The 22721-nt window shown below is 41.5% G+C and overlaps 1 protein-coding gene across 2 annotated transcripts; it reads right to left on the reverse strand.

Annotated features, from left to right (window-relative positions):
- Positions 1–673: 673 nt before the first annotated feature.
- Positions 674–20875, reverse strand: DNAAF4 (dynein axonemal assembly factor 4). 2 transcript variants are annotated; one of them, XM_090029489.1, is made up of 9 exons: positions 17675–20873; positions 15670–15817; positions 13840–13973; positions 7670–7889; positions 6438–6577; positions 5210–5319; positions 3713–3866; positions 2591–2696; positions 674–1419 (listed from the first exon to the last, which is right to left on the reverse strand). In XM_090029489.1, exons 1-9 carry the CDS (start codon positions 17795–17797, stop codon positions 1316–1318), a joined length of 1239 nt encoding a protein of 412 aa, XP_089885615.1. In that variant the 5' UTR covers positions 17798–20873; the 3' UTR covers positions 674–1315. The 2 variants fall into 2 exon arrangements, with proteins under 2 accessions (XP_089885615.1, XP_089885616.1); XM_090029490.1 differs by lacking the exon at positions 674–1419 and adding an exon at positions 1454–1762 and having other exon boundaries at positions 17675–20875.
- Between the last annotated feature and the right edge of the window lie 1846 nt (positions 20876–22721).

Below are 22721 nucleotides of genomic sequence, written 5' to 3' on the forward strand. Positions count from 1 at the left end.
ATGCACATGGCTCTCCTCTGGACTCTCTCAAGCTTCTCCACATCCTTTTTGAATTGTGGAGCCCAAACCTAGACGCAGTACTCCAGCTGCGGCCTCACCAAGGCCGAGTATAAGGGGAGAATGACGTCCCGGGATTTGCTCAAGAAGCATCTATGGATGCAAACCAGCGTTTTGGTCGCTTTACTAGCCCCAGCATTGCATTGCAGGCTCATGTTCATCTTGTGGTCAATGATGACCCCCAAGTCATTATATTAGGGAATAATTTGGGCCAGGGTCTAGGGCTTCCTCAAATAGTCCATCATAAAGAACATCACAGAATTTAACACTATAATAAAATTACAAGCTATACAGATATATTTAAACAGCAACTTGCTATTTTTCCATTTAAAATAACATTATTTCCATTAAAATTAAAACCATATCAGATATTTTTGGTCAAGTCAATTAACAAGTGACCAAGCTTTTTAAATGGGTTAGAGACATTTGATGCATGTTACTTAACATTAAAAAAAATATTGCATTTCATAAGGACTACATTAATACCTCAGAGCAAGGTTTTTTAAATGGGATGCCCGAACTCATGCACTCAAACAGATGACCTGATTTTCAGGGATGCAAAACACTAAACAAAATCTTATTGATGTTAGTAGGAGATGCAAATGCTTGACAGCTGTAAAAATTCAGGTAATTTATTTTGTGGCTTAACTTCACAGCACCCAAGTCAGAAAACATTTTTTTAATAGCATGTTTTAATTTTTTTTAAATTTATATACAATGTGAAAACAAAAATTTACAGTCCTATGCAAAATATTTTTCACTGGATAGTTTCTCATTTTATAAGTTTGTTAATGCCTCCATATATATTAGCACATTCCTATAAACATGGATAACAATGCTAACCAAGAGTAACTACAGAAGTTGTTTTACTCATGCTAGAAATTTCCCAACAGATACCCAAGTTAGTTAGCTATATGTGTAAAATTAAATACAGAAAACTATGTTTTGTTATTCAGGTCAGCCAGTATTTCATAAAGGGAAACAAATACAGTACTGGAAAACAGGTAAGAAAAATTAAATGCATGTTATCATTTATCTTGAGTTGCTATAAATTTAGTAAATATAAAAATAAGATAAATGATAACATGCATTTAAATTTGAAGTGTACCTGTTTTTTACCCAATCTTATCATCGGGATAAATACAGCAACAAAGCAGTTTCTGCCTTCGCTGGCTCAGGCAGAATTTGAATTACCATTTTCCCTTAGTCCTGCTTAATAAGCAAACCATCATACTGATTCCAGACTTTATTAAGAATCTTATTGTTGAGTTCCTTGAATTATATGCCGAATCTTCTCAGCATCTTGTGCTACAAGCTCATTTTTAGGATCAATTTTGAGAGCAGCTTCATAATCCTGGAGACCTAACAGTAATAGAGCAAGCACATTACTAATGCTCTAAGTGACAAAATTTATAGTTTTTACCAGCTAGTTGAAAGAAACTATATCTTAGATATATGCACATCAAGGTAAAGGTTGAATTTCAGAAGGGGGTATGGATCAAAACAAAACGTTACCTTTAACTTCAACTATACATAAATATTTATTTGTGTGTTTGTAAGTTACACGCAGCTAGAGAAACAGTTTAGATTATTATTAAGACTTAATAAATCATTAGCATGCTGTTCAATTACACACGTTCCTTCATCTGAAGGGTATATAGCTTCAGACTTCAATGTACATGGAATCTTGTATCTGCACTGTACCCTATAGATTTAATCACAGATTAGGGTCTCAAGTAGGACAGATATGTAAGAATACAGGAATTATTGATCCAGACAACATGGGAAAGATTTCTGGAAGAACAGAGTTTTGCACAAAGGGAAAATATAAAAGGCATAGTTTGAAAAATGACACGTGGTTGAGAACATTAAAAGAAAACTGAGAACCATAAATAGAGCAGTTTAAAATTAGTAAGAATGGGATTTTTTTTTTAAATGATGACAAAAAGGTGTAAATGGGAAGCAATTTAGACGGTCATAATTGGATATGAAGTGCTAAGAGAAAAGCCAAAGAGATGCAAAGGGATAAGCCGTTATCAGAATTAAAGAAAAATAATACAATTTTAATGGCAAGTTTTGAAAATTTAAAAACCAATACAATTTTAAGTAATTTCTGATGTTGCTTTGTATGTTGTAAGACAAGACTGGTATTATTAGAGAACTCAATGGATAAGCACTTATACAGATATTTTCACATAGATAATACAGGGAAAATTAACCTTATAATTTCAAAATAAAAGCAAAATTTTAGAATACCGCAGAGGTCTTTGTGACAAATATTGACATACAATGTATTTTTACCTCTCTAGAAATATTTTAGAGATAAAATATTATTCTGAGTAAACAGTTATACTATTCACTGTACATGAACAGAATAAAGACAAAAACATTCTTTAAATATTAGATAAGAGATTTATCCTATAGCTCTCATAAGAGATTTAAGAGTGGCCCCATTGTTCTCAAGGAAGCAAATCAGAGGAATAATTTTAAATATATGCATAAGCTTTTGAAGCAGCATGACCTTAATTCTTACCTTCAGCATACAATTCCAATTGACAAAAGGCTGTTCCACGTCTCACATACGCTTTAACTCTAGCACTAGCGTTGTCCGAAACAGGTGGTGTCAGCAAGTCTAGAGCCTTTACAAATAAAAAAAAATTAAGATAATATATTATTAGACTTTTTGATTGCCTTATTTCCCATATCTAGAAAGAATCATACACTTAAATGGTATTGCTTATTTTATGAGTATGTGTTATAAATATAAAATCACACTGAGATATGCACACCACCATTCCTTTGTAGGAACAAAAATGTAAGTGTAGTTTTACAAGTGATAAATTGTGCCACAGTATGGTTTCTGAACCTTATCTGGACTAAAGCTCAGACATACAATGTGTTCATGTTTTTTGTAGCCAACAAATACATTATGAGTGTTTGTAGTATGACTTCCACTACTGACCAAATACTGACCAGTTTTTGTGCTGTACTACTACAGTTACTAAGAAAGAAGTCTCCAGCCTGATATAGAAAATAATTCAAAAGGATAGTGATTTGGGAACATATTTTTCAAAATATTCACATATTATGGGGGGGGGGGGAGTTTAAAAATTATGAAAAGAAAAAAGAGTAGAAGTTTTGTTAAGCCACTATTAGATAATAGTATTATAAAAATGTTCCATCTTTGCACAAATAGTGGTCGCTAAAATATTGAGAACGTCTAGCATTTTTTTTTAAAGATATTGCATTTTTGCGGCATCTATTCCTTCAATTCTTTTACAAATCTTTGCAAACATAATCTTTTAGAAATGTAAATGCTCCGGAATAAGTTCCTTTTTTATTATAGTTACTGATCTAACTACCTATCAAGTTCTCTTATGCAACTATATCACATTATGCAAAATTTTGAAACAAAATCAGGCAATCATTTCTCTTTTAAAATTCGGTTTTGTTTTAACTAATCACTAAGATTGAAATATCAAAAACATGATTTCAAACATGTTGGTGGTATGAATTTAACATCTTTGTACAATATCCATGACTATTTATATTTCCATTTTTAAAAAATTCTTGGCTATATGCTGGTATAAAAACTTATCCATGTATAAGAAAATGGATACCTACAGAAAGCCATGATTGTTAACAGTATTTATACCTTTGATGAATCTTCAATGCTCTTGTGCAAGTTTCTCAATTTAAGGTGGCAAGCAGCACGATTTAGATACAGTACTGGAATCTTATTATTTAATCGAATTGCCAAGTTATATGCATTTACAGCTGCAAGATGGTTTCCTGTTGAAAACATCTTACTATAAACAACATAACAAAAAGTAAAAAAGTAAAAAAATAAATAAATAAATATACACACACACACATTTTAAAACAATTGTAAACAAATGGCTACCTAATATAAACATTTTGCACTAACCATTTTAAAACAAGTTTTTAAAGGTTTCCATTAAAAACTAATTATTTATGACATTTTTGCATATACAGTAAGCAACTGAGATGAAATCTACTCTACAGTAATTTCATGCTGGTAATACAACACACTAACAGCCAATCTGGAAAAAAGTAAATAAAAATAACTCACACCAAGGAACTAGAGAAATAGAGCACATTTACATAGACATGCAATGAGAGATTCTTAAATCCAGAATTTTCTTGAATTATGATCAACCTAATCTGACCTTTCTGCATGAGACAGCATAGGATTTTACCCACTAACTCCTAGAACAAGCCCACACCTTTTTTTGAACAGTTTTCTAATCTTAATTTTAAAAATACAACCAATGGGAAATCCACGACATCTATATTATTTTAGCATTAGTATTTCCCCTCAGTAAAAAAAAAAAAAAAAATACTAAGTTAGATCCCACTCCACTTCTTAAGCATCGGAGTCTCCAACTGCAATCCTGTTGCATACCACACAAGCTCCTAAGTAGGATCTACTTTTGTGAAAGACTTTCTAGCCCTAAAGATTCCATAAAGCAGCAAAGAGAAGGAAGAGGATCCATCCATCTTCTGCTTTAATAGTTTTTCAGGGCCATGGTCAGGCAGGAATAAATTAAAAAAAAAAAAAAAAAAAAATCACAAAAATACCTAATACCTGGAATAGGATCCAGTTCAGGGGTTGGCAACGTTTTTGGACAGAATGCCAAACACATCAGCGATCTCTACTTGGAAGATGCTGGTGCGCCAGGGCAGATGATGGAGAAGCTCTGAGGAGCCCTATACTTGTTGCAGCAGTGCAGCTCTGGCCCCTTCCCCACCATCTGCCTGGAGGCGCACATGCCAAGCAAAATGCCTTTACGTGCCACGCATGCTGGGAATTGCTGCCCCGATCTAAATTTCTTATGCCCACTTTGCATCTGCCTAGTTTCAGCTTTTGAAGTTCAAATATGCCTTTAAGTCTCCAGAATTAAAGACCCATCTACTTTAAGTCATTTTATTCATCTCTTTGCTGTATTGGTTACTTGTAAAATAAGCAGAAAAGCAGTAACAGAAAACATTTTACTTGGAAAGTTAGAGAGAAAGCTGGAAGGGTTCAGCTTCCTCTAGCAAACAGATTCATTACCTAACTTTTAAAAAAGAGCATGCAATTATGTTTCCTATTTGATTTAAAATACACTTGAAATGAGTTCTAACTCACTTTCCTTTATCCTTTAGCCAGTCTGGGTTTTTCTCCTCTTCTTTTAAGTCATCAAGCTCAGAAAAATCATCGTTCATTGCTCTTCGAGCTTCTGCTTGCTTATACAGCCACTATGATAACAGGCGTACAACATGTGAGCATGGTTTCTATAAGAATTACCTTTTCATGTTTGTTTTCATCTTATTTTGTTTTCAATCCTTTCACTCATTCCTTCAAGTATGACTTGTTTATCCCATATTTGGTAGGCATGCATGGTTAGTGATTCAAGAAAAGAAAAGCTGTAAGTCTTCCTGTATATTTTGTTTCTAAATACACCCCAGGAATTATGTGCAGAAAAATTCAAAATTATGTGCCGAGTCCCAGGGGCTACATATGGCAACACAGAGTCAACCTGGCCTAGCCTGGCCTGCACCTTCAAACCAAACTGGGCTGGCTCCATGCCAGCATATGTGGCTCACAGCACTGTAGACAAGAGCCGTGCATCATCGGGCTGAGAGGACTTGCTGCCTCCAAGTGAGGCTTCCAGCACTCCAGTGGGAAGCCATGTGTGGGGGCATGGAGGTGTGCATCATTGGGCCAGGTTGGCTCCATGCCTCCACACATGGCTTCCCGCTGGAATGCTGGAAGCCCCACATGGAGGCACAGAGCCAACCAGCCTGGCCCAATGGCATGCGGCTCCCACCTACAGTGCCATGAGCCCTGCATGCTGGCACTGAGCCAGCCTGGTTTGGGTTGAAGGTGCATGCCAGCAGACTAGCCACGCCCTTTCTTTGCCACCAAGTATAGCCCCTGGGGGAAAAACAGTGGCATGTGGCAGGCCACACCTCCCCCTAATAAATTACACCCTACCCCCCAGTCTCCTGCAGGCAGGAGCTTTCCTCCCCACTTCCCAGCTGTCCACTCATACACCACCACACTTGGTGCCTCCACAGAAGTGAACCCAGAGCCTGCCCTGATTAAGTAATGCAGTTGCACGCGTAAAACGAATGACCGTGCATAACTGTGCGGCCGCATAATTGCATAATTCCCCAAGGAGTATCTAAATGAGAAGTAAGAACCACCAGATTTTTCCCATTTTAACTTCCATCACCAACAACGTCGTTACTCACATTTTGGTAGCCTTACTCAGTTTAATAAGACAATAAAGGACTGAATTCCACAGATTTCAGTCACTCATCATGAAAGAATAGCACAACAAAAAAAACTCAAAAATGAAAAACATCCATACCTCCTCCTCTTCTGCTACTCGGGATTCTCTGAGAGCTGTAGGAAAGACCCGAGGTGTAAAGTTGATTTTAATAGTACCAGCAGCTCGAGGAGCAGGGAAAGACTCCTCTTGCAACTTCTCTGAAAATATATTTCCTGTAACTGCAAGAACAGAAATGGTATATAGAAAAGTAAAGTTAAGTTAAGTTTTCTTTCTTGTTCTCTAATCACATTTTGAAGTACAAGTTAGATGTATACCTACAGGCTTTTGTTTGCCTACCTGTTTTTTTTGAGAAAGTAGTTCTAAAAACATTTAATCCAGCGATTTTATTAAAGATGTCTGATGATATCATTAGCAGACAAGTAAATCCAGAAGGTACAAAACCCTTATACATATTGCATTTTCTATTAATGTATTTTAGCTTTAATGTGGATATCAGATACAGGAAAAGATTTAAACTTTGGAAAATTATGATTACACTAAAAAGGTATCTGCAGAGTTACCCAATCATTTTGAAGCACACTTTAAACTGCATATAGTTTAATTTTTTGAGGTACTTCAGCATGAAATTTTGTTTCTCTGTTAATGAGAGAAACAACAATCAATATTACAGAAAAAGCATGTCATTGTTTTTGCATATTGTGTTTGATGCTGAAGTTCTCTGGAAACATGATAAGAACATTTACAAATATACACATAGCTTAACTTACTGGCTGTAAGCAACTAATACTGATTGTGTCACTCGCTGTAACACCCAAGACTACAAAAAATGACATAAGTGGTAATAGCTTAAATATAAGGGGTCCAGAAAAACTGAACTGAGCTCTAGGTGTAAAAACTAGAAGCATAAAATTATGTATTCAATTTTTAAATATCCAATCTATTTTAGTTCACTTTTCTGAAAGTGAATAATGGAGGATAATGCCAACGCTTTCTCTTGGTAAAAAACTCTTACCACATTATGCTGATGGAGAAAGGAAGCTCCAAAAAAGGAAAAGAGGGAGAACTGAGAACCAAGATTTACCCTTCGTCATACATACAGTACTCAAAGATTTCAATGGCAGCTAAGATGTCTCATATATAAGCTCAAGATATTAACTGAAAGTAAACAAGAAACAAACACCATCTGTAGTCAAAGAGAAGAATAACTGGTTCAGTGTGGAACAAAGATAAACCACACTAAAAATGCCTAAAAACATTTAGGAATTACATTTAGGCTGGAAACAGAGAAAATATTACTCCTCTAATATTACCTTTTGTAGGTAAACTTATATTCTTGTAATTTCCTTCCCTCAGAGTCATAGTTTTATTTATTTTTTGGTTTTTCTTTTCTGTTTGTTTCCTTTCTTGATGCACTCTCTCTTCTCTCTGTTTCTCATTTCTCTGATTTTTCCAAATCTCCAGCTCCTCAGTAACCTTTTTTCTCTCTTCTTCTTTCAGCTCTTCAATTCTTTTTCTCTCTGCTTCTTCTAGCTGTTTGAATTAGAGGAATGAACATACATCATACTTGGAGAAAATTAGAGGAAGAGAGCTAATAAGAGACATCATTAGCTTCCAAGCCTGTATTCTGAGCATAACACTGCTGCTCATATGAGAGAGCAGACATATTTGAGAAGGAAGCATCATGGGACCTGGTTGTTCTTTGACAGTTGCACCAATTCCTTCTTTGTTTCAATAAGAGACCATGGCTCTAGCAAGATATTCAGGAATTCTTTGCTTCTAGAGCTGCTATACCCTTTTGATTAGGCCCTGGTCACTTATGATTACAAAGAATTGTGTATCATCATCCATGTGAGTAAGGGTTTTGCCCCATTATCCTGGCTATATTCCAGTTTACAAAGCGTTAAAAAAAAAAATACAGTTTTGGGGTCAATTATTCCCTATAATTTAAAAAAGCCCTTCTTACCCAGGTAGCACGCTTATCACACTACCAAAGCCATTCCTGCAATTTTAAAAGATGTAAACATCATTCTTAAGGTATTTTTAAAAGCTACTGTACAAATTAAATGGTACCCAAATCTAGCATCCCTCTGAATAATTAAATTTGAAGAAGGAACGTCATAGAGTTCTCTTATATTTCATGAGTAATCTCAACAACAAAACGCATAGAATAGCGGAATTGGAAGGCACCTCAGACCATCATCTAGCCCACGGTACTCAACTTTTGGCCCACAGGCCAAATCTAGCATCATGACATCCAACCCACAGGAATCCCTGCAGATCAGAAGAATTGGCAGCTGTGGAGTGGGGGAAGCTCTGTGCAGCCAAGTCCAACCCAACCTGGGCCATTGCAGCAAAGTGGGATCAGGGCTGGATCTGCCAGCTGGACATCAGGTCCACTCCCCCACTCCGTCCCACAGGCTTCCAGATTGGGTCTGGGTTCCTCTTCCCACATCTCCACCTTGCACATCTGGATCAGGACAATTCTGCTCTGCCCCATTCCTCCCACTCCCATCACCACTCATCCAATTGGGAACCGGCCTGCTCCCCGCCCCCACCAGCAGATGGATCAGGGTTGAGCTGTGCACCCACCCGTGACTGATTTCATAGACATTAGGGCTGGAAGGGACCTCGGGAGATCGAGTCCAGCCCCCTGCCCAAAGGGCAGGAAGTCAGCTGGGGTCATGGGATCCCAGCAAGATAAGCATCCAATTTACTCTTGAAGGTGTTCAATGTAGGTGCTTGAACCACCTCCGATGGCAGACTCTTCCAGACCTTGGGGGCTCTGTTCCAGACCTTGGACTGTTCCAGACCTTGTAAAGAAATTCTTCCTTATGTCCAGCCTGAAACGTTCTTGCAGGAGTTTGTGACTGTTCGACCTTGTCATCCCTTGGGGCGCTCTGGTGAACAAACGTTCCCCCAGATCCTGGTGGTCACCCCTGATAAACTTATAGGTGGCCATCAGATCATCCCTGAGCCCATGCTTTTCCAGGCTAAAGAGTCCCATGGCTCTCAGCCTGTCATCGTAAGATCTGTTTTCCTGACCTCTGATCATGCGCGTGGCTCTCCTCTGGACTCTCTCAAGCTTCTCCACATCCTTTTTGAATTGTGGAGCCCAAAACTGGACGCAGTACTCCAGCTGCGGCCTCACCAAGGCCGAGTACGAGGGGAGAATGACGTCCCGGGATTTGCTCGAGAAGCATCTATGGATGCAAGCCAGCGTTTTGGTCGCTTTACTAGCCCCAGCATCGCATTGCAGGCTCATGTTCATCTTGTGGTCAGTGATGACCCCCAAGTCTCTTTCTTCTGTAGTGCTATCCAACGTAGCACTGCCGAGCCTATAAGGAAGCTGCAGGTTTTTCCTCCCAAGGTGGAGAACCTTGCATTTTTCGGTGTTAAACACCATCAGGTTCTCGTCTGCCCATTTGCTGAGCTTGTCCAGGTCAGCCTGGATCACCTGCCTATCTTCTGGCGTGGATGCTTTGCCCCAAAGTTTGGTGTCATTGGCGAACTTAGCCAGTCCACTCCTGACTCCAATGTCCACATCATTAATGAAGATGTAGAACAGGATGGGTCCAAGGACAGAGCCTTGAGGGACCCCACTGGTCACAGGGCACCACGATGAGTGACTGCCATCAATTACAACCCTCTGGGTCCGACCACGGAGCCAGTTTCCCAGCCAGTGGATCGTGGTGGAGCCAAGGCCACAACTGGCCAGTTTGGCCAAGAGGTGATCGTGGGATACCAGATCAAAAGCTTTTTTGAAGTCAAGATATATGACATCAATCTCTTCTCCCTTGTCCAGGTGATAGGTCACCTGGTCATAGAAGGAAATGAGATTGGTCAAACAAGACCTACCCGCAACAAACCCGTGCTGGCTATCCCTTAGGATGTTAGCCTGGGCCAGTCCCTCAAGGACGGCCTCCTTAATAAACTTTTCTAGCATCTTCCCCAGGATAGAAGTCAGGTTAATGGGCCTGTAGTTAGCCGGATCCACTCTCTTCCCTTTCTTGAAGATCGGCACCACATTGGCCTTCTTCCAGTCTTCGGGCACTACACCAGAGCGCCAGGAGTTTTCAAAGATCCGTGCCAGGGGCTGGGCTATGATGCTCGCCAGCTCCTTGAGTACCCTGGGGTGCAGATTGTCAGGGCCGGTTGACTTGAAGGTATCCAGCTTCTCAAGGTGTTCCTTCACAAGGTCAGCATTGATGGAGGGTAGGGGATCCCCATCACCTGGATCTCCCTGTCCCATAGCAGGCATGGGCGTCCCATGGGACTGATGAAAGACTGACGCAAAGTACCTATTTAATAGGTTGGCTTTTTCCTGGGCGTCAGTTGTCAGTTGCCCCATCTGGTTTCGCAGGGGTCCAACATTGCCCTTGCTTTTCCTCCAGCTCCCCACATATCTGAAAAAGGACTTTTTGTTGTCCTTGATGCTTGAAGCTAGTTGGAGTTCAGTTGCAGCCTTGGCTTTCCTGGTTTGCTCCCTGCAGGACCGGACCAGTGCAGAATAATCCTCCTTGGAGGTGAATCCCGTCCTCCATCCTTTGTAGCCTTTCCTTTTTAGCCGCAGGAGGTCTGCTAGGTCCCTGGAGAGCCAGGAGGGCTGCTGTGCCTTCTTGCTGCCTTTCCTCCATGTTGGAATAGATTTAGCTTGTGCATTGAGGATCGCTTCCTTGAGAAGCAACCACTCTTCTTGAACTCCCATCTCCCTGGGGTCATGGTCCCTGAGGGCCTGACCGACAAGCCTCTTGAGCTTGTCAAAGTCGGCTTTTCTGAAGTCAAGGACTTCTGTGTTGCTGACTGACTTGCCAGCTTTACGGCGGATGGTGAAGGTGATCAGCTCGTGGTCACTGTCACCCAGCTTCCCATCGATCACTAGGTCGCCGATTAGGTCGTCCCCCGTAGCCAGTACCAGGTCAAGCAGCGCTTTGCCTCTCGTTGGCCCATAGACTTCTTGAGTCAGGTAGAGGTCATCCACGCACGAGAGAAAGCTTTGCGATCACTCGGATTTTGCTGAGTGATCTTCCCACGAGATGTCCGGGTAATTGAAGTCACCCATGACAACCAAGGCCCTGGAGCAAGCGGCCTCAGTCAGTTCCCAGGCGAACTCCTGGTCAAGCTCAGGACTTTGAGTGGGAGGTCTGTAGTAGACTCCCACCATTGTGTCCCCTGTGCCATATTCCCCACAAATTTTTACCCAGAGGGTCTCTAGCTGTCCATGCTGGTCGCCAACATCAGCTTGCAGGGACATGTAGCTTTCCTTCACATAGAGAGCTACACCCTCGCCCCTTTTGTCAACACGATCCCTCCTGTACAGGGTATAGCCCTCTATACCCGTGGTCCAGTCATGGGTGGAGTCCCACCAGGTCTCTGTTATCTCAATGACGTCATAATTCTTTGCACTGAGCAGGAGGTCGAGCTCCTCCTGCTTGTTGCCCAGGCTCCTGGCATTAGTGTACAGGCAGGCAAGTGTCCCCTTGGGGGCTCTTGCCTTGCCCACAGATTGTGCCAGGGCTGGGGCAGGGGTGGGCTCCCTTAAGTGCCTTGGTCTGCTGGCTTTGCAAGGGTCGCTCAGCGGGCCAGCAGTGGCAGTAGTCCCCACATCCCGCAGCAGGCTTAGTTTAAAGCCCGGTGGAGCAGGTCAGCCAGCCTGGCTGAGAAGAGCCTCCTCCCCAGGGGAGAGAGGTGGAGGGATCTGCTACAGAGATTTGGGAGCGGGGCTTAGGGGTCTGGGAACTCAGGTGGTGTTTTCCTCGACCCTCCTCAGCCCATAGCCCGAGACTGGGAGGAAGAGGAGGATCCACGCAGTGAGCCAAAGACTGCGGAGCTGGTGTCATCGGGAAGGCTTTGGCTTCCATGACCACAGCCCATTCTTTGGCGACAGACTGGAAGGAGTTCTGTCTGCCAACACTGTGCCAGATCCAGCCCATGGCTGGACTTGGCACTGCCCATCCGGCCTGCAGAGGAAAAAGAATGGGCATCACCAATCTAGTCCAAGCCCCTGGTCCGTGCCAGAATCATCCCTGACTGAACTGTTACCCGACTCAAGTTATCATAAGTAGTCAGCAAGTGTGACACACAAAAGAAAAATGAGTGAATAAAAATCTTGCTTATAAAATAAGCATTTTCTGTACATGGAAGTGTTCAGGAATGGAGGTAAACAACTAGCAGGTGACACAACTGATATTTGAAAACTGCCAGCACGACATTCCAACACAAATGTGAATAAAATGTTTCAGGAGTCTATGTTGCTTAATCAGTACAAAGAAGTAGCTTTAGATTTTTCATGCTCTGTGTCAAATGACTGCAGTCCCAAACCCCTTCCAGCTGCCAACCTCTTCTCTGAATCTCCTCATCAAAATGCTGACAATCACATCTGTACTTCAACTTCGTCTTGGGTACAATACCCATGGCTAGCAGCAGCAGCAGATCCAAAGACGGTTCAGTGGCATAGAAGCATCTCCTTTCAGTTGACAATGCCACATGAGCAGCTGCCAGGGGCTTTTTAGCTTTTTAGGTCCCCAGATAAGGTAAAACTCATTCCCCTTTTCCACTCACCTCAGAAGCACCTCCTTTCCTCTTCCCCATTCATCACTGTCCCTGGCTCCCCTGGAAACAGAGGCAGGCAGCCTGATTCAGCTGGGGATCGAGCAGTGTCAGGCAAGTTCTTCCTCCTTGTTCAGTTTCCCAGGTACTCATGGGGAAGGGAACCTGTCTGCTTCTGCTGTTTCTGATTTAAGCCTGGCTGGAGTAGGGCAGAAGCAGTGCTGAAGCTTCCCTCCCCCTCATAGCAGCTAGGGAAAACAACAACAATGGACAAGGGCGGAGAGGGGATGTGCTGCTGTGCATGGAGGGGAAGAGGTAGGGAAGGGAAGGTTCTTACTTGACTGATGGACTTAAAAATAAATAAATAAATAAATAAATAAATAAAAAGCCAAAAACAAGCAAAAAAAAGTCACCAGTTGCTTCTCCTGTGGCGGGGTCTGCCTGCCCCAGCTGCCAAGTCAGAAGGTTGGGAGCAAAGGTCCAGGGATCCATGCAGTGCCTGTCACTGCTCCCACACACCCCTTTACAAAATTCTGGGTCTGCCCATGACTGGCAGTATAACAAATATACAAGGAAAGAAGTGATGCACCTCACTACACCTCAAAGGAATGAGATGAACCCTGACTCTGTGCTTGTATTAAAGGCTGCCCACAGTCAACTCAGCTGCAAATAAGCTGGCGGTAATTTGGGTGGATAAGAAGAAACAGATGTGATATCAGCCACATAATTCTTACCAGCTCTAATAGCTGCTTCACTAGTGAGGATCTTGGATCTTTTTTTGATAAGGGGACTGTAGTGAGAAATTCCTCCCTTCCACATCCAATAATACACTCTAGTGGTTTTGATATTTTAAGCAGCATATTTAACCAAACAACTGTGAGGTTGGTTGACAATTATTTTTCTTATATGTATCTAAAGTCACAAATAAATTTACCTTCATTGTGGCCTCCAACGCATATTTTTTATGTTCTTGCTTTTTAACAGCTTTTGCTTCCATCTCCTCTTTTGCCTTCTCTTGGGCTTTTAGGACAGCATTCTCTCTTATTTTCTGCATTTTTTCCTTGTCAGCTGGAAGAAAACCATTTGTAGTAATTTAGGACTAAGATTTATCTGTTATCTCCTGTGTTTAGGAAGACAGGATTTTTCTCATCAATGGATCTGAGTCAGGCTGGTAAAATTTAAGTCAGCAGGTTCCCAAGAGGCAGCCTTCTCTCAAACTTACTTTTAAAAGAAGCAACATTGGCTTTTCATAGGCATAACATTTATGTTTTTAGGGGTAAGGTGCACAAGACTTATGATCAGTAGAAGTGTTTAGTTTTTTTTAGTCCTATTAAATATATTCTACAGAGCTGGGTACCTGAACAGTATACAGAACAAGACAGACAAAGTGAAACAGAAAATACAAAGTGAACTTAATTGTCCAAGATATCAGAAATGCAAAAGAGGAAACAAATCAAAAGTAACAGAAAATAGTGAAGTAAGAGAAAATAGTGAAGTAAGATTTCTAATCTAAAAAAAAAAAAAAATCTAAGTTCTTCATTTCACATATTGCACACATCAAATGTTAATTTTTACACTGGTGCTACCCATACTTTTTACCACATAAACGACATAAGGGAGGCTTCTGGGCTTCAAACATATATGAATATGGATATGAAATAATTCTAACATTCAAAACAAACCAGAGCTGTTCAACAAACATTTATTTTTGAAATCCATGCATGTCTAATGATCAGTGTAGAATGGCTGTCCATTATTTATTCTTTTCTATTCAAATATACCCATTTATTTGAGCTTTATACAGCCATAAATAAGCCTGAAGTGATGATAATATGCGATAGAAATCAGATGCATTTTCATTAAACTGGCAATGAAGAGCCACACTTTTTTTTTTTTTTTTTTTTTTTTTTTTTTTTTTTTAAGTTAACCTAGTAAAATGTCTTCTCACAATGGCAGGGAATATTCCAGATATTTGCTATAACTACATTGCATGGATTTCTGGTTGTTCTTGACATGTTGGTACAGGGCAAGAATTAGTTGTCTGGGTCTATTTGTTTCTCATGAAAGTTATTTGAATTTTGCTGCTGTGTGCTGTTAACAGGTTCATTCAGGGTTGAGGTTGGTGAAAGGAGCACACAGGACTGGTTGTGTACAGGTGTTTTTTAAAAGACAAAACTTAAAACTATAATGTACTCTTTGGATGTATTACCTATGTATTTAACATGGCAGGCACAGATCTTTCTCCTTAACTCCAGCCTATCACATTTTTGCATAGATATTTACTTCTACTTTTGTAACCATTAAATGTTATTACAAAAATTACTGCTGTAACAAAAGACAGTGCAAAAGAACAAGTCACTCTGGCCTGTGCTTACTTGGATAGCTATATCTTCTGCTGTCGTCTTTTTGTTTGTTTCTGGGTTTTTTCTGGGGAATTTACATAACGCTGGAAATAACCAATTTGGCTCCAACAGTAGTATTATACAGCCAACTAATAAAATCATTTTACATAAATTATTGTGGAGAAAAGATTTAATGTACTTTTTATTTTATTTTATTTTTTTACATAACTCAAGGCTGTCCAGCTTCAGTGAGGCTAAGGGCTGCATGCCACACTGGTCACATGTTATAGGGTTTGCACACCTCATGGGCTCCCAAGGACCCTCTCTCACAACCAGCACAAACCCCAACATCTGCCACTGCCATGCCGCAATCCCTCAACCACTGTTACATAAGTGGCTACATTTCACAGCAGAGAACTTACTATTTTCCATAAGCAGGGTTTCCCAGGTGGCTGCTTCTTTTTTATATAAAGTGAAGAAAACTGATCCATTCTCAATCTTTGCTGTACTACTGGTATCATCAATGGGAGCATATAGAATGACTTCAAATAAAAATGGAGGGACATTTACCTATAAAATAAATATAAGCATGTATTTGTTTTTTTATAAAATATGTGTGTAAAAGTTTCTTAAAACACTCATTAAACAACTAACTCCCTACTGAATATTTTAGATGTTTAGCAAATGTTTCCTCATAAATACCAAGAAAACCACAATAGCTCATGAAAGATAATGTACTAACAAGAATGTAATTTTCTCTGAAAGAGATCGTTTGTAGTAGCTTAATCCAACTCATTAAAGTATCAAAGATTAGCATTTAAAACATGTTATATTTTTATTGTGCAGTGGGAAATGCTGAGTAATAACGGATAAATTATTGCTGCAGTGATAATTCAAATCAGTATATGCCAGCAAATACTCATGGTATCAACACCAAAAACTAGTAGTATTACCATGACACTATAGGTATACTATTATACAAGCATAGCTTATGTCACTGCTTCACAATTTACTCTAGTCATACTTTAGTCATAAAAAACTGCACTATTATGTGACAATATTGTAATCGGTTTACTTTTGTAGTAAAGAAAAGGGGATTTTCAAGGACATAATGCGTTAGGCACCAGAATCTGGCCCTTGGTACCACAGCTGCAAATGAGAACAGAATTTGGTAAATGAATTACAAGTTACTGGCTAATCTAATTTTGCCTAGAATCCTAAAATAAACCTGTATACGATTGAGGCCAATAATAAAAAGAAAAATATATATCTTGCTCTCTTCATTTCCTGGCTGCAATCACCTGATGCGGGTCAGAAATTACTCCCCCTCCAGGTGCAGATAGGGGGTGGGATGCAGTTGCTCTACTTAAACTGTAAAACCTTTCCCCCAAGACAGGGAGCAACATTTCTCTTTAGGCAGTGCTGAGGTAGTCAATTGACTTCATGGAGCATTATTGGGTACCCCAGGGGTTGTCAATCAGGGGTATACATACACCTGGGGGTACTCTGCAAGTCCCAACAGGTACACAGGGCCAGGCAGAGATCCCGCACTGCTGCCGTGCTACCACTGCTCTACCACTTACTCCCTGCGGGTACTTATTTAAAGAAGTAAGCTACTGGTGGTACACTTATTAAAAAAGGTTGAAATCCCCTGGTGTACCCAATTCCTACTAATCTCAGGTGCTCATGACCCTCTCTTTTTTTTAAAGGTCTTGATGTTCTGTTAATCAAATTACCCTTTCTCCTGCAGTCTGTTAGCCATTCTTGGGGATATGAGTTCTGTTTCAGAGCCCTTTGACTTCAGTTCTAGCTAAAATCCTTAACTCAGTTGTGATAACATTAACATTAATCAGGTGAACATCAACTCCAGTGTGGAAATGATTTACCGTAAAGAGGTGGATGCACTATCAAAATGCTTGGGAAAGCTAGATTCTGTTTTATGAATCCGAAAATATGTGCATTTCACTATAATGACTATGAGACTAATATCTTTTGCCTACTTCACTGCATTTTTCAAACCCGATGTACCCTCTAGCCAATTAGTGCAGGTTCCAATTAAGCTGCATTCATTTTTGGTTCCCTCTTAAACAAAATAATACAGCTCTAGATACCTAGCAGATTAGTAAAGCTTCTCGTTGCTTTTTCCCTGGAGAAAAAGATGTGTTGTTTTATACGTGATGATGCTGCACGGCACCATCTGCCCCCTCCCCTTTTCAAAATCCTAGATCTACCCATGACCCCCTCCAGTAATCACTACTCCCCTTACAGCCCTCGGGGGCTGCGGACTCCGCGAGACACCGCCCGGGAAAGCTCGCGGTGGGGGCGGGGCAGGGTCCAGCCTCCTCCCGCACGCGGCCCGCTGGGGCGGGAGACCTCGCTGAGGCCGCCGAGGGGACGGAAGGGCAGGGCCCACTCAGGCCACCCCACCTTCAGGTATTGGTCGGTGCAGAAGATGTTGGCCGGAGCAACGCGAACCCCCCGCAGCGACAGCGACACGTACACTGCGGCGTCCGTTTGCCGCCAGCTGTAGTCCCGCAGCCACACCGGCATGGCAGGCGGATGTTACTAAGGGCGCTCTCCGCGTTACTAAGGAAGGCCCAGACTTCCACTGCGCTCCGATGAGCACTTCCGGGTCCGCCCCCAGCAGGAGCTCTCTGTCGGGGCCGCTACATGCTGGGATGTCGTTCCATGTAGCCCCGCCTCTGGGGCGCGGTGTATGCTGGGACGCGCAGTCTCCAGCGTCCGGCGGTGGCTGCTATTTACCGGTCGGAGCTGCTGCGTCTCACCTACCCGGGAGCGGAGACCGCGCGCGCGAGGGGGCTTCTGGTGCTGGCCCTGCCCGGGAGTTCTCATCACCGCACACGGGGAGCTCCCCGCAGTAGGTCACACACGACGCGCTTCCAGCGGCCCGAGCTGGTACTTGGAGGCAGAGCGCGGAATTGCAGAGCCGGCCCCAGGCGCCACGTTTGAAATCACTGCAGCCCCCGCTGTGGCGTCCGGCCCGGCTCGGCAGCACCCAGAAGTAGGAGCAGGAGCGGAGCTCGGGCCGCACCGCAGCGCTTCCCTCCAGTCTGCGGCGGAGCCCGGCTCCCGGGGGCAGCTCTGTTCCCCGGCCCAGCTAGGGCCGTTTTCCTTTGTAGCGCCCCAGGAGCTGGAGCCGTGGCTCACCCAGCTATTCTCAGCTGCTGCAGGAATCTACATGCAAAAAGTGCGAAGGGACCTGAATGTCCCACCTTGTCCCACTGTCCTTTAGACCCCGTACACCACGGGGGTAGGGGGTCATTTCATTTTGTGTTCATTTTAAATGCATACAAAAGCTACGTATGCCAGTCCTTGGAAAGCAACTGGAAATTGGTTTGGGACATTATGTCAGAATACTGATCTAAAGACAGGCCAATGTTTTTGCAATTTTTCTGTTCAAGCCTCTCTTGCAGCAGAGTGAGAGTTGTGTCATTTCAAAGCTAATCATAAGCATATAATTGTGAGGGAAACAGAAAGTGTTTTGAGGATTATAGTCTAAATTAAACAAATCCTGCAGTGAGCTTTATGCAGGTGGATCCATGTTCCTGTGCAGGACCAGTTAAAAGACTGAGACCTTAGATCAGCTGTTCACAACCCTGGGTCATGACCCAAATGAGGGTCATGAGGGCAATGCTGGTGGCACCGCACAAAAAAAATTAGCAACGCTGTGTGCTGGGAGCTTCTGCCCCCAGGCTACTGCTGCACTCCACTCCTGGCAGCCGGGCATGGGAAAACAAGGGTGAGAACCACTGCCTTGGATCCCCAACATTGCAACTGAGGCCCCCTCTACACCTACAGGTAAAGGCATGATTAGATCTAACATAATCACACCTCCCCCCAGAAGGCATGATTGTTGGATTTTGCATTAGATCAAATGGGCCTTGATGCTGGTATTAGCAAGAAACAGGCTTCCATGGCTGGGAGACCGTTTTGCCTAGCTCCACATCAGCTCACATGGCCTGCGAAGTGAGAGCTACATGTTTCATGGCAGAAGAAATTATATAAAAGTCTGGTGATTTTAGGAAGTTTGAAAAACAATGCCTTATTTAGCTTGTATGCTGTATGGAAACAGACTATTATGCAGTAACAAAACCCCAAACCTTACCATGAGACTACAATATTGGTTGCAAAGTCTATGGGAAATATTTTGTTCTTATAAATACACTTATTTTTATATTTTCTATACTACTATAATCAAGGTTAATAGACAAATACAATCCTACTGCAGATGTGAGCTGCTTACAAAGACAATAAGATCAGGCAGAGTTCTGCTTTTCATCACTTGCACTTAAAGCAACATCAGATGGAATGCAGCTCTTATCCCAAGTATGTTTCCATAACAGACAGACTGTTGTTAGTTTTATAAATGCTGGGGAGTGGGGAAGGGAATGGGGAAAATAAAACTATCAAGCACTTAGAATAGATCTAGTGATACACTGAAACTTCCAGATGTCCTCTAAAGGTAATTAGGTCATACTTGCAATTCCAGATATGGGCTTCAACAGTCTATTTTGCATTTTGTCTTTCATATATTCCGGAGATAATTTGTGGACTGTTGCTTCTTCAAACATACAAACAAAACAGCAACACAGTCACTGCAGTGGAGGGAAGGTAATCAGAGGGAAAAACTAAATCATCTCTGCTTCCGGCCAATGTCCCTTGGAAGTCAAACCAAACACGTTAGAGAAACTCGTGCTCTATGGCTTTCACACCACTTGGCTATGTTTTAGGACTATACAATTATCTGGAACTAATTACAAAAATAGAAAAGAACTCAAAAAGTCTTTCTTTGATGCAGCTTTCTAATGTGACCTAGAGAAACTGAGCAGCCCAGCACACACAAGCTGGAATTTCTTCTTTTTTCACTTATCGTCTAAAGTTAGTGTCTGTGGGGAATAACCAGATTTCATTTTCTAGCATTTTTGATCATTTATTTTTTCAAAGCACTGTTCAAATAGCGAATGCCTTATGAAAGCTACAAATGGTTATTTTAGCGACATAATCAGGATAGCAAGGGTTCTAATCATTTTGAAAAGTAAGAACATCTTAATGGGAATTTTCTGTGAACTATATCTCCCCCCGCCCCGCTCTCTCTAACTTGTCAACATCAGCAGCTTCTTGCCTGGAAAAAAACAGTGGACTGAAATCTGGGAGATCTGATTTAAATGCATGGTTCTGGAATAAAATAATATTCAGAGTGCTGCAAAGGTAAAAGTTTTCATTGTAAGTCAGCAAGACTTAAACTCCTATGTCACTCTTTAAAAAAATGGAATTTAGACACACATGAAAGTTTCTGTCATATGGCCTTTGGCACATCACTTAATAACATTATAGTATAACACTGAATGTGTGTTTTCCCATTGACATGTACAGGAACAAAATAAGATGTTTATTCTATCTATGCCCTCTGCTCCCTAGCTTTATACCAGGAATGGAAATACTTCCCTATCACAGAGAAATATGGGAAAAATAAAATTATTCTTGTTCTGTGTTCAGATATATAACAAGCTGGGTATAAGAGAGGTAAATTAAAATCATTTTTAAAGAGTCTTACCTATGTATCCTGGAGCAGTGGAAAAATGAAGAGGTTTTGTTTTGTTTTGTTGCCTAGCAGTGTTTCTGCTGAAACTTATATTGAAATATGCAAAAATAAAATATGTATCAATTCAAATCTATACACTGGGGAGGTATGGCTTGAGCTTGATGGGCAAAGTGTCCTAATTCTATCCTGAACGCTGCCATTCTTTTTAGATTGCCAAGATACAGTCTGGTTTAAATAAAAAAGCATACATCCAAACAATCAAAAGAGAAATATCAGAGACAAAATACTTATTACTTATTCCTTGCATAAGAAATATATATATAATTTTGAGCAGGACGGGCTTTAATTATGGTTACAGGCATTTCTTCTGTGTAATTTAGTTCCACCAAGTATCTCCAATGTATAACATTTAACAAAAACATTAACCCATTTACTTGGGAACTGGAGGTTTTAAGTTAAAAAAAAAGTAAAATAATTCATAGGAGACCTTCAATAAACTATACTGATTTAAATATTAGAAATTAACCAAGGACTGCCACTTTATAGACCCTTAATCAGAGAGCAACTGGGCTATGTGGCAGATCTCCACGAGTCACAAACTGCCAGTATGTCATGGATACCGGCCTTTCAGTTTTCTACCTTTCTAGCTTATTTGGACAGGTGACCCAGCTGTGGCTCAGTGGTTCACACCAAATTAAAATGCACAAGATTTGCCAGACTGGACAAGACTAATGGTCATGCAGGCCAGTATTCCTCCCCACTCTTCCCCCCTATTAGAATCACAGGAAAGCACAAAAAAAACTCTTGTAGTAAATAGTTAAGGGCAATATGCCAATGATAACAGTTTATTCCTTCTTCCTATTCCTTTCTCTCCCTGAAAGAATTCGGATTTATATCCCTGCCACCTTTTTAATTATTTACTATTACAATTCTGGATCTTCTAGTTACCAACAAAATATCTATCCCTTTACCAGAACTTAACTTCCTATGGTAGGGTATCCAGGTGAAAGGTATTTCCTTGTGTTGGTTTTAAGTGTGTACTCTTTCTATTTCATAGCATGTTCCTTGTTCTGGCTTCTTCTAAATATCCAACCCAGCCATAGTGTCCATTTGAACAAGAAAGATGGAAGCTTCAGAGATGCTTTTTATTCTACATAATGCTTTCTTGGGTATGATCCAGATGCTTCTTGGGATGATGATACTAGGGTTTTTTGAGTACTGTTATTGGTGAACCATTATATTTAAACATCATTCATGTTCTACTTTTGATATTTTAATGTTTTATATTGACACATTTACTAAGAAAAGTGCAGGAGCTTTATAAAAGTAATAATTCTTGCCACTTCACATGCTCAAAGAACTCTACAAATACTTAGAGACAGATAGTGTCTGATGTCCATAAAAGCAGGATACAGGTCCAAAAAGCTTACAGCAAGGGTTGCCAACCAGGGGTACATGTACCCCTGGGGGTACCTGGGAAGGCCCCAGAAGGTATGCAGCAGTGGCGCAGAGAAGTGGGACACTTCCGGTTTTGCTGGCAAGGTTTTACCACAAGGCACTCCCTGCTTCTCAACCAGCCAGAAGGGGTACACCAACCAAAAAAGGTCGAAAACCCCTGCCTTACAGCATTATAACATCTGCTCAGATGTTGTTTAGAGCTAGTGTCCATCTAGAAAAGGGGTGTGAAACTCATCTGATCCCACAGGCCAGAAGAGTGGTACAAGACTGCTCTATGGGCCAAATGAAAAGCACATAGCTGGTCCCACGCCCCACCCCCCAAATGCTGGATCCAGTTTATGTGGCACCTATTCTGGCCAGTCTGGGACCTGTGATGCATGCAGCACCTGCCTGGGATCAGCTGGAGTGAGGGCTGAAGCAGGTGCCGCATGCTGCATAGATCTCGAACCAGGC

The sequence above is a fragment of the Crocodylus siamensis genome, chromosome 15, assembly GCF_052110815.1.
Source record: "Crocodylus siamensis isolate JL-2025a chromosome 15, ASM5211081v1, whole genome shotgun sequence".
NCBI classification, from domain to species: domain Eukaryota; kingdom Metazoa; phylum Chordata; order Crocodylia; family Crocodylidae; genus Crocodylus; species Crocodylus siamensis.

Bases quoted from the DNA above. Each gene is read 5' to 3' on its own strand.
- DNAAF4 (XM_090029489.1), bottom strand. From the start codon at position 17,797: ATGCCGGTGTGGCTGCGGGACTACAGCTGGCGGCAAACGGACGCCGCA. The intron at 7,890-13,839 runs GTAAATTTATTT...TAATTCAAACAG, and splicing joins CGTTGGAGGCCACAATGAAG to CTAGAAGAAGCAGAGAGAAA. The intron at 3,867-5,209 runs GTGAGTTAGAAC...TGTTGTTTATAG, and splicing joins TGGCTAAAGGATAAAGGAAA to TAAGATGTTTTCAACAGGAA.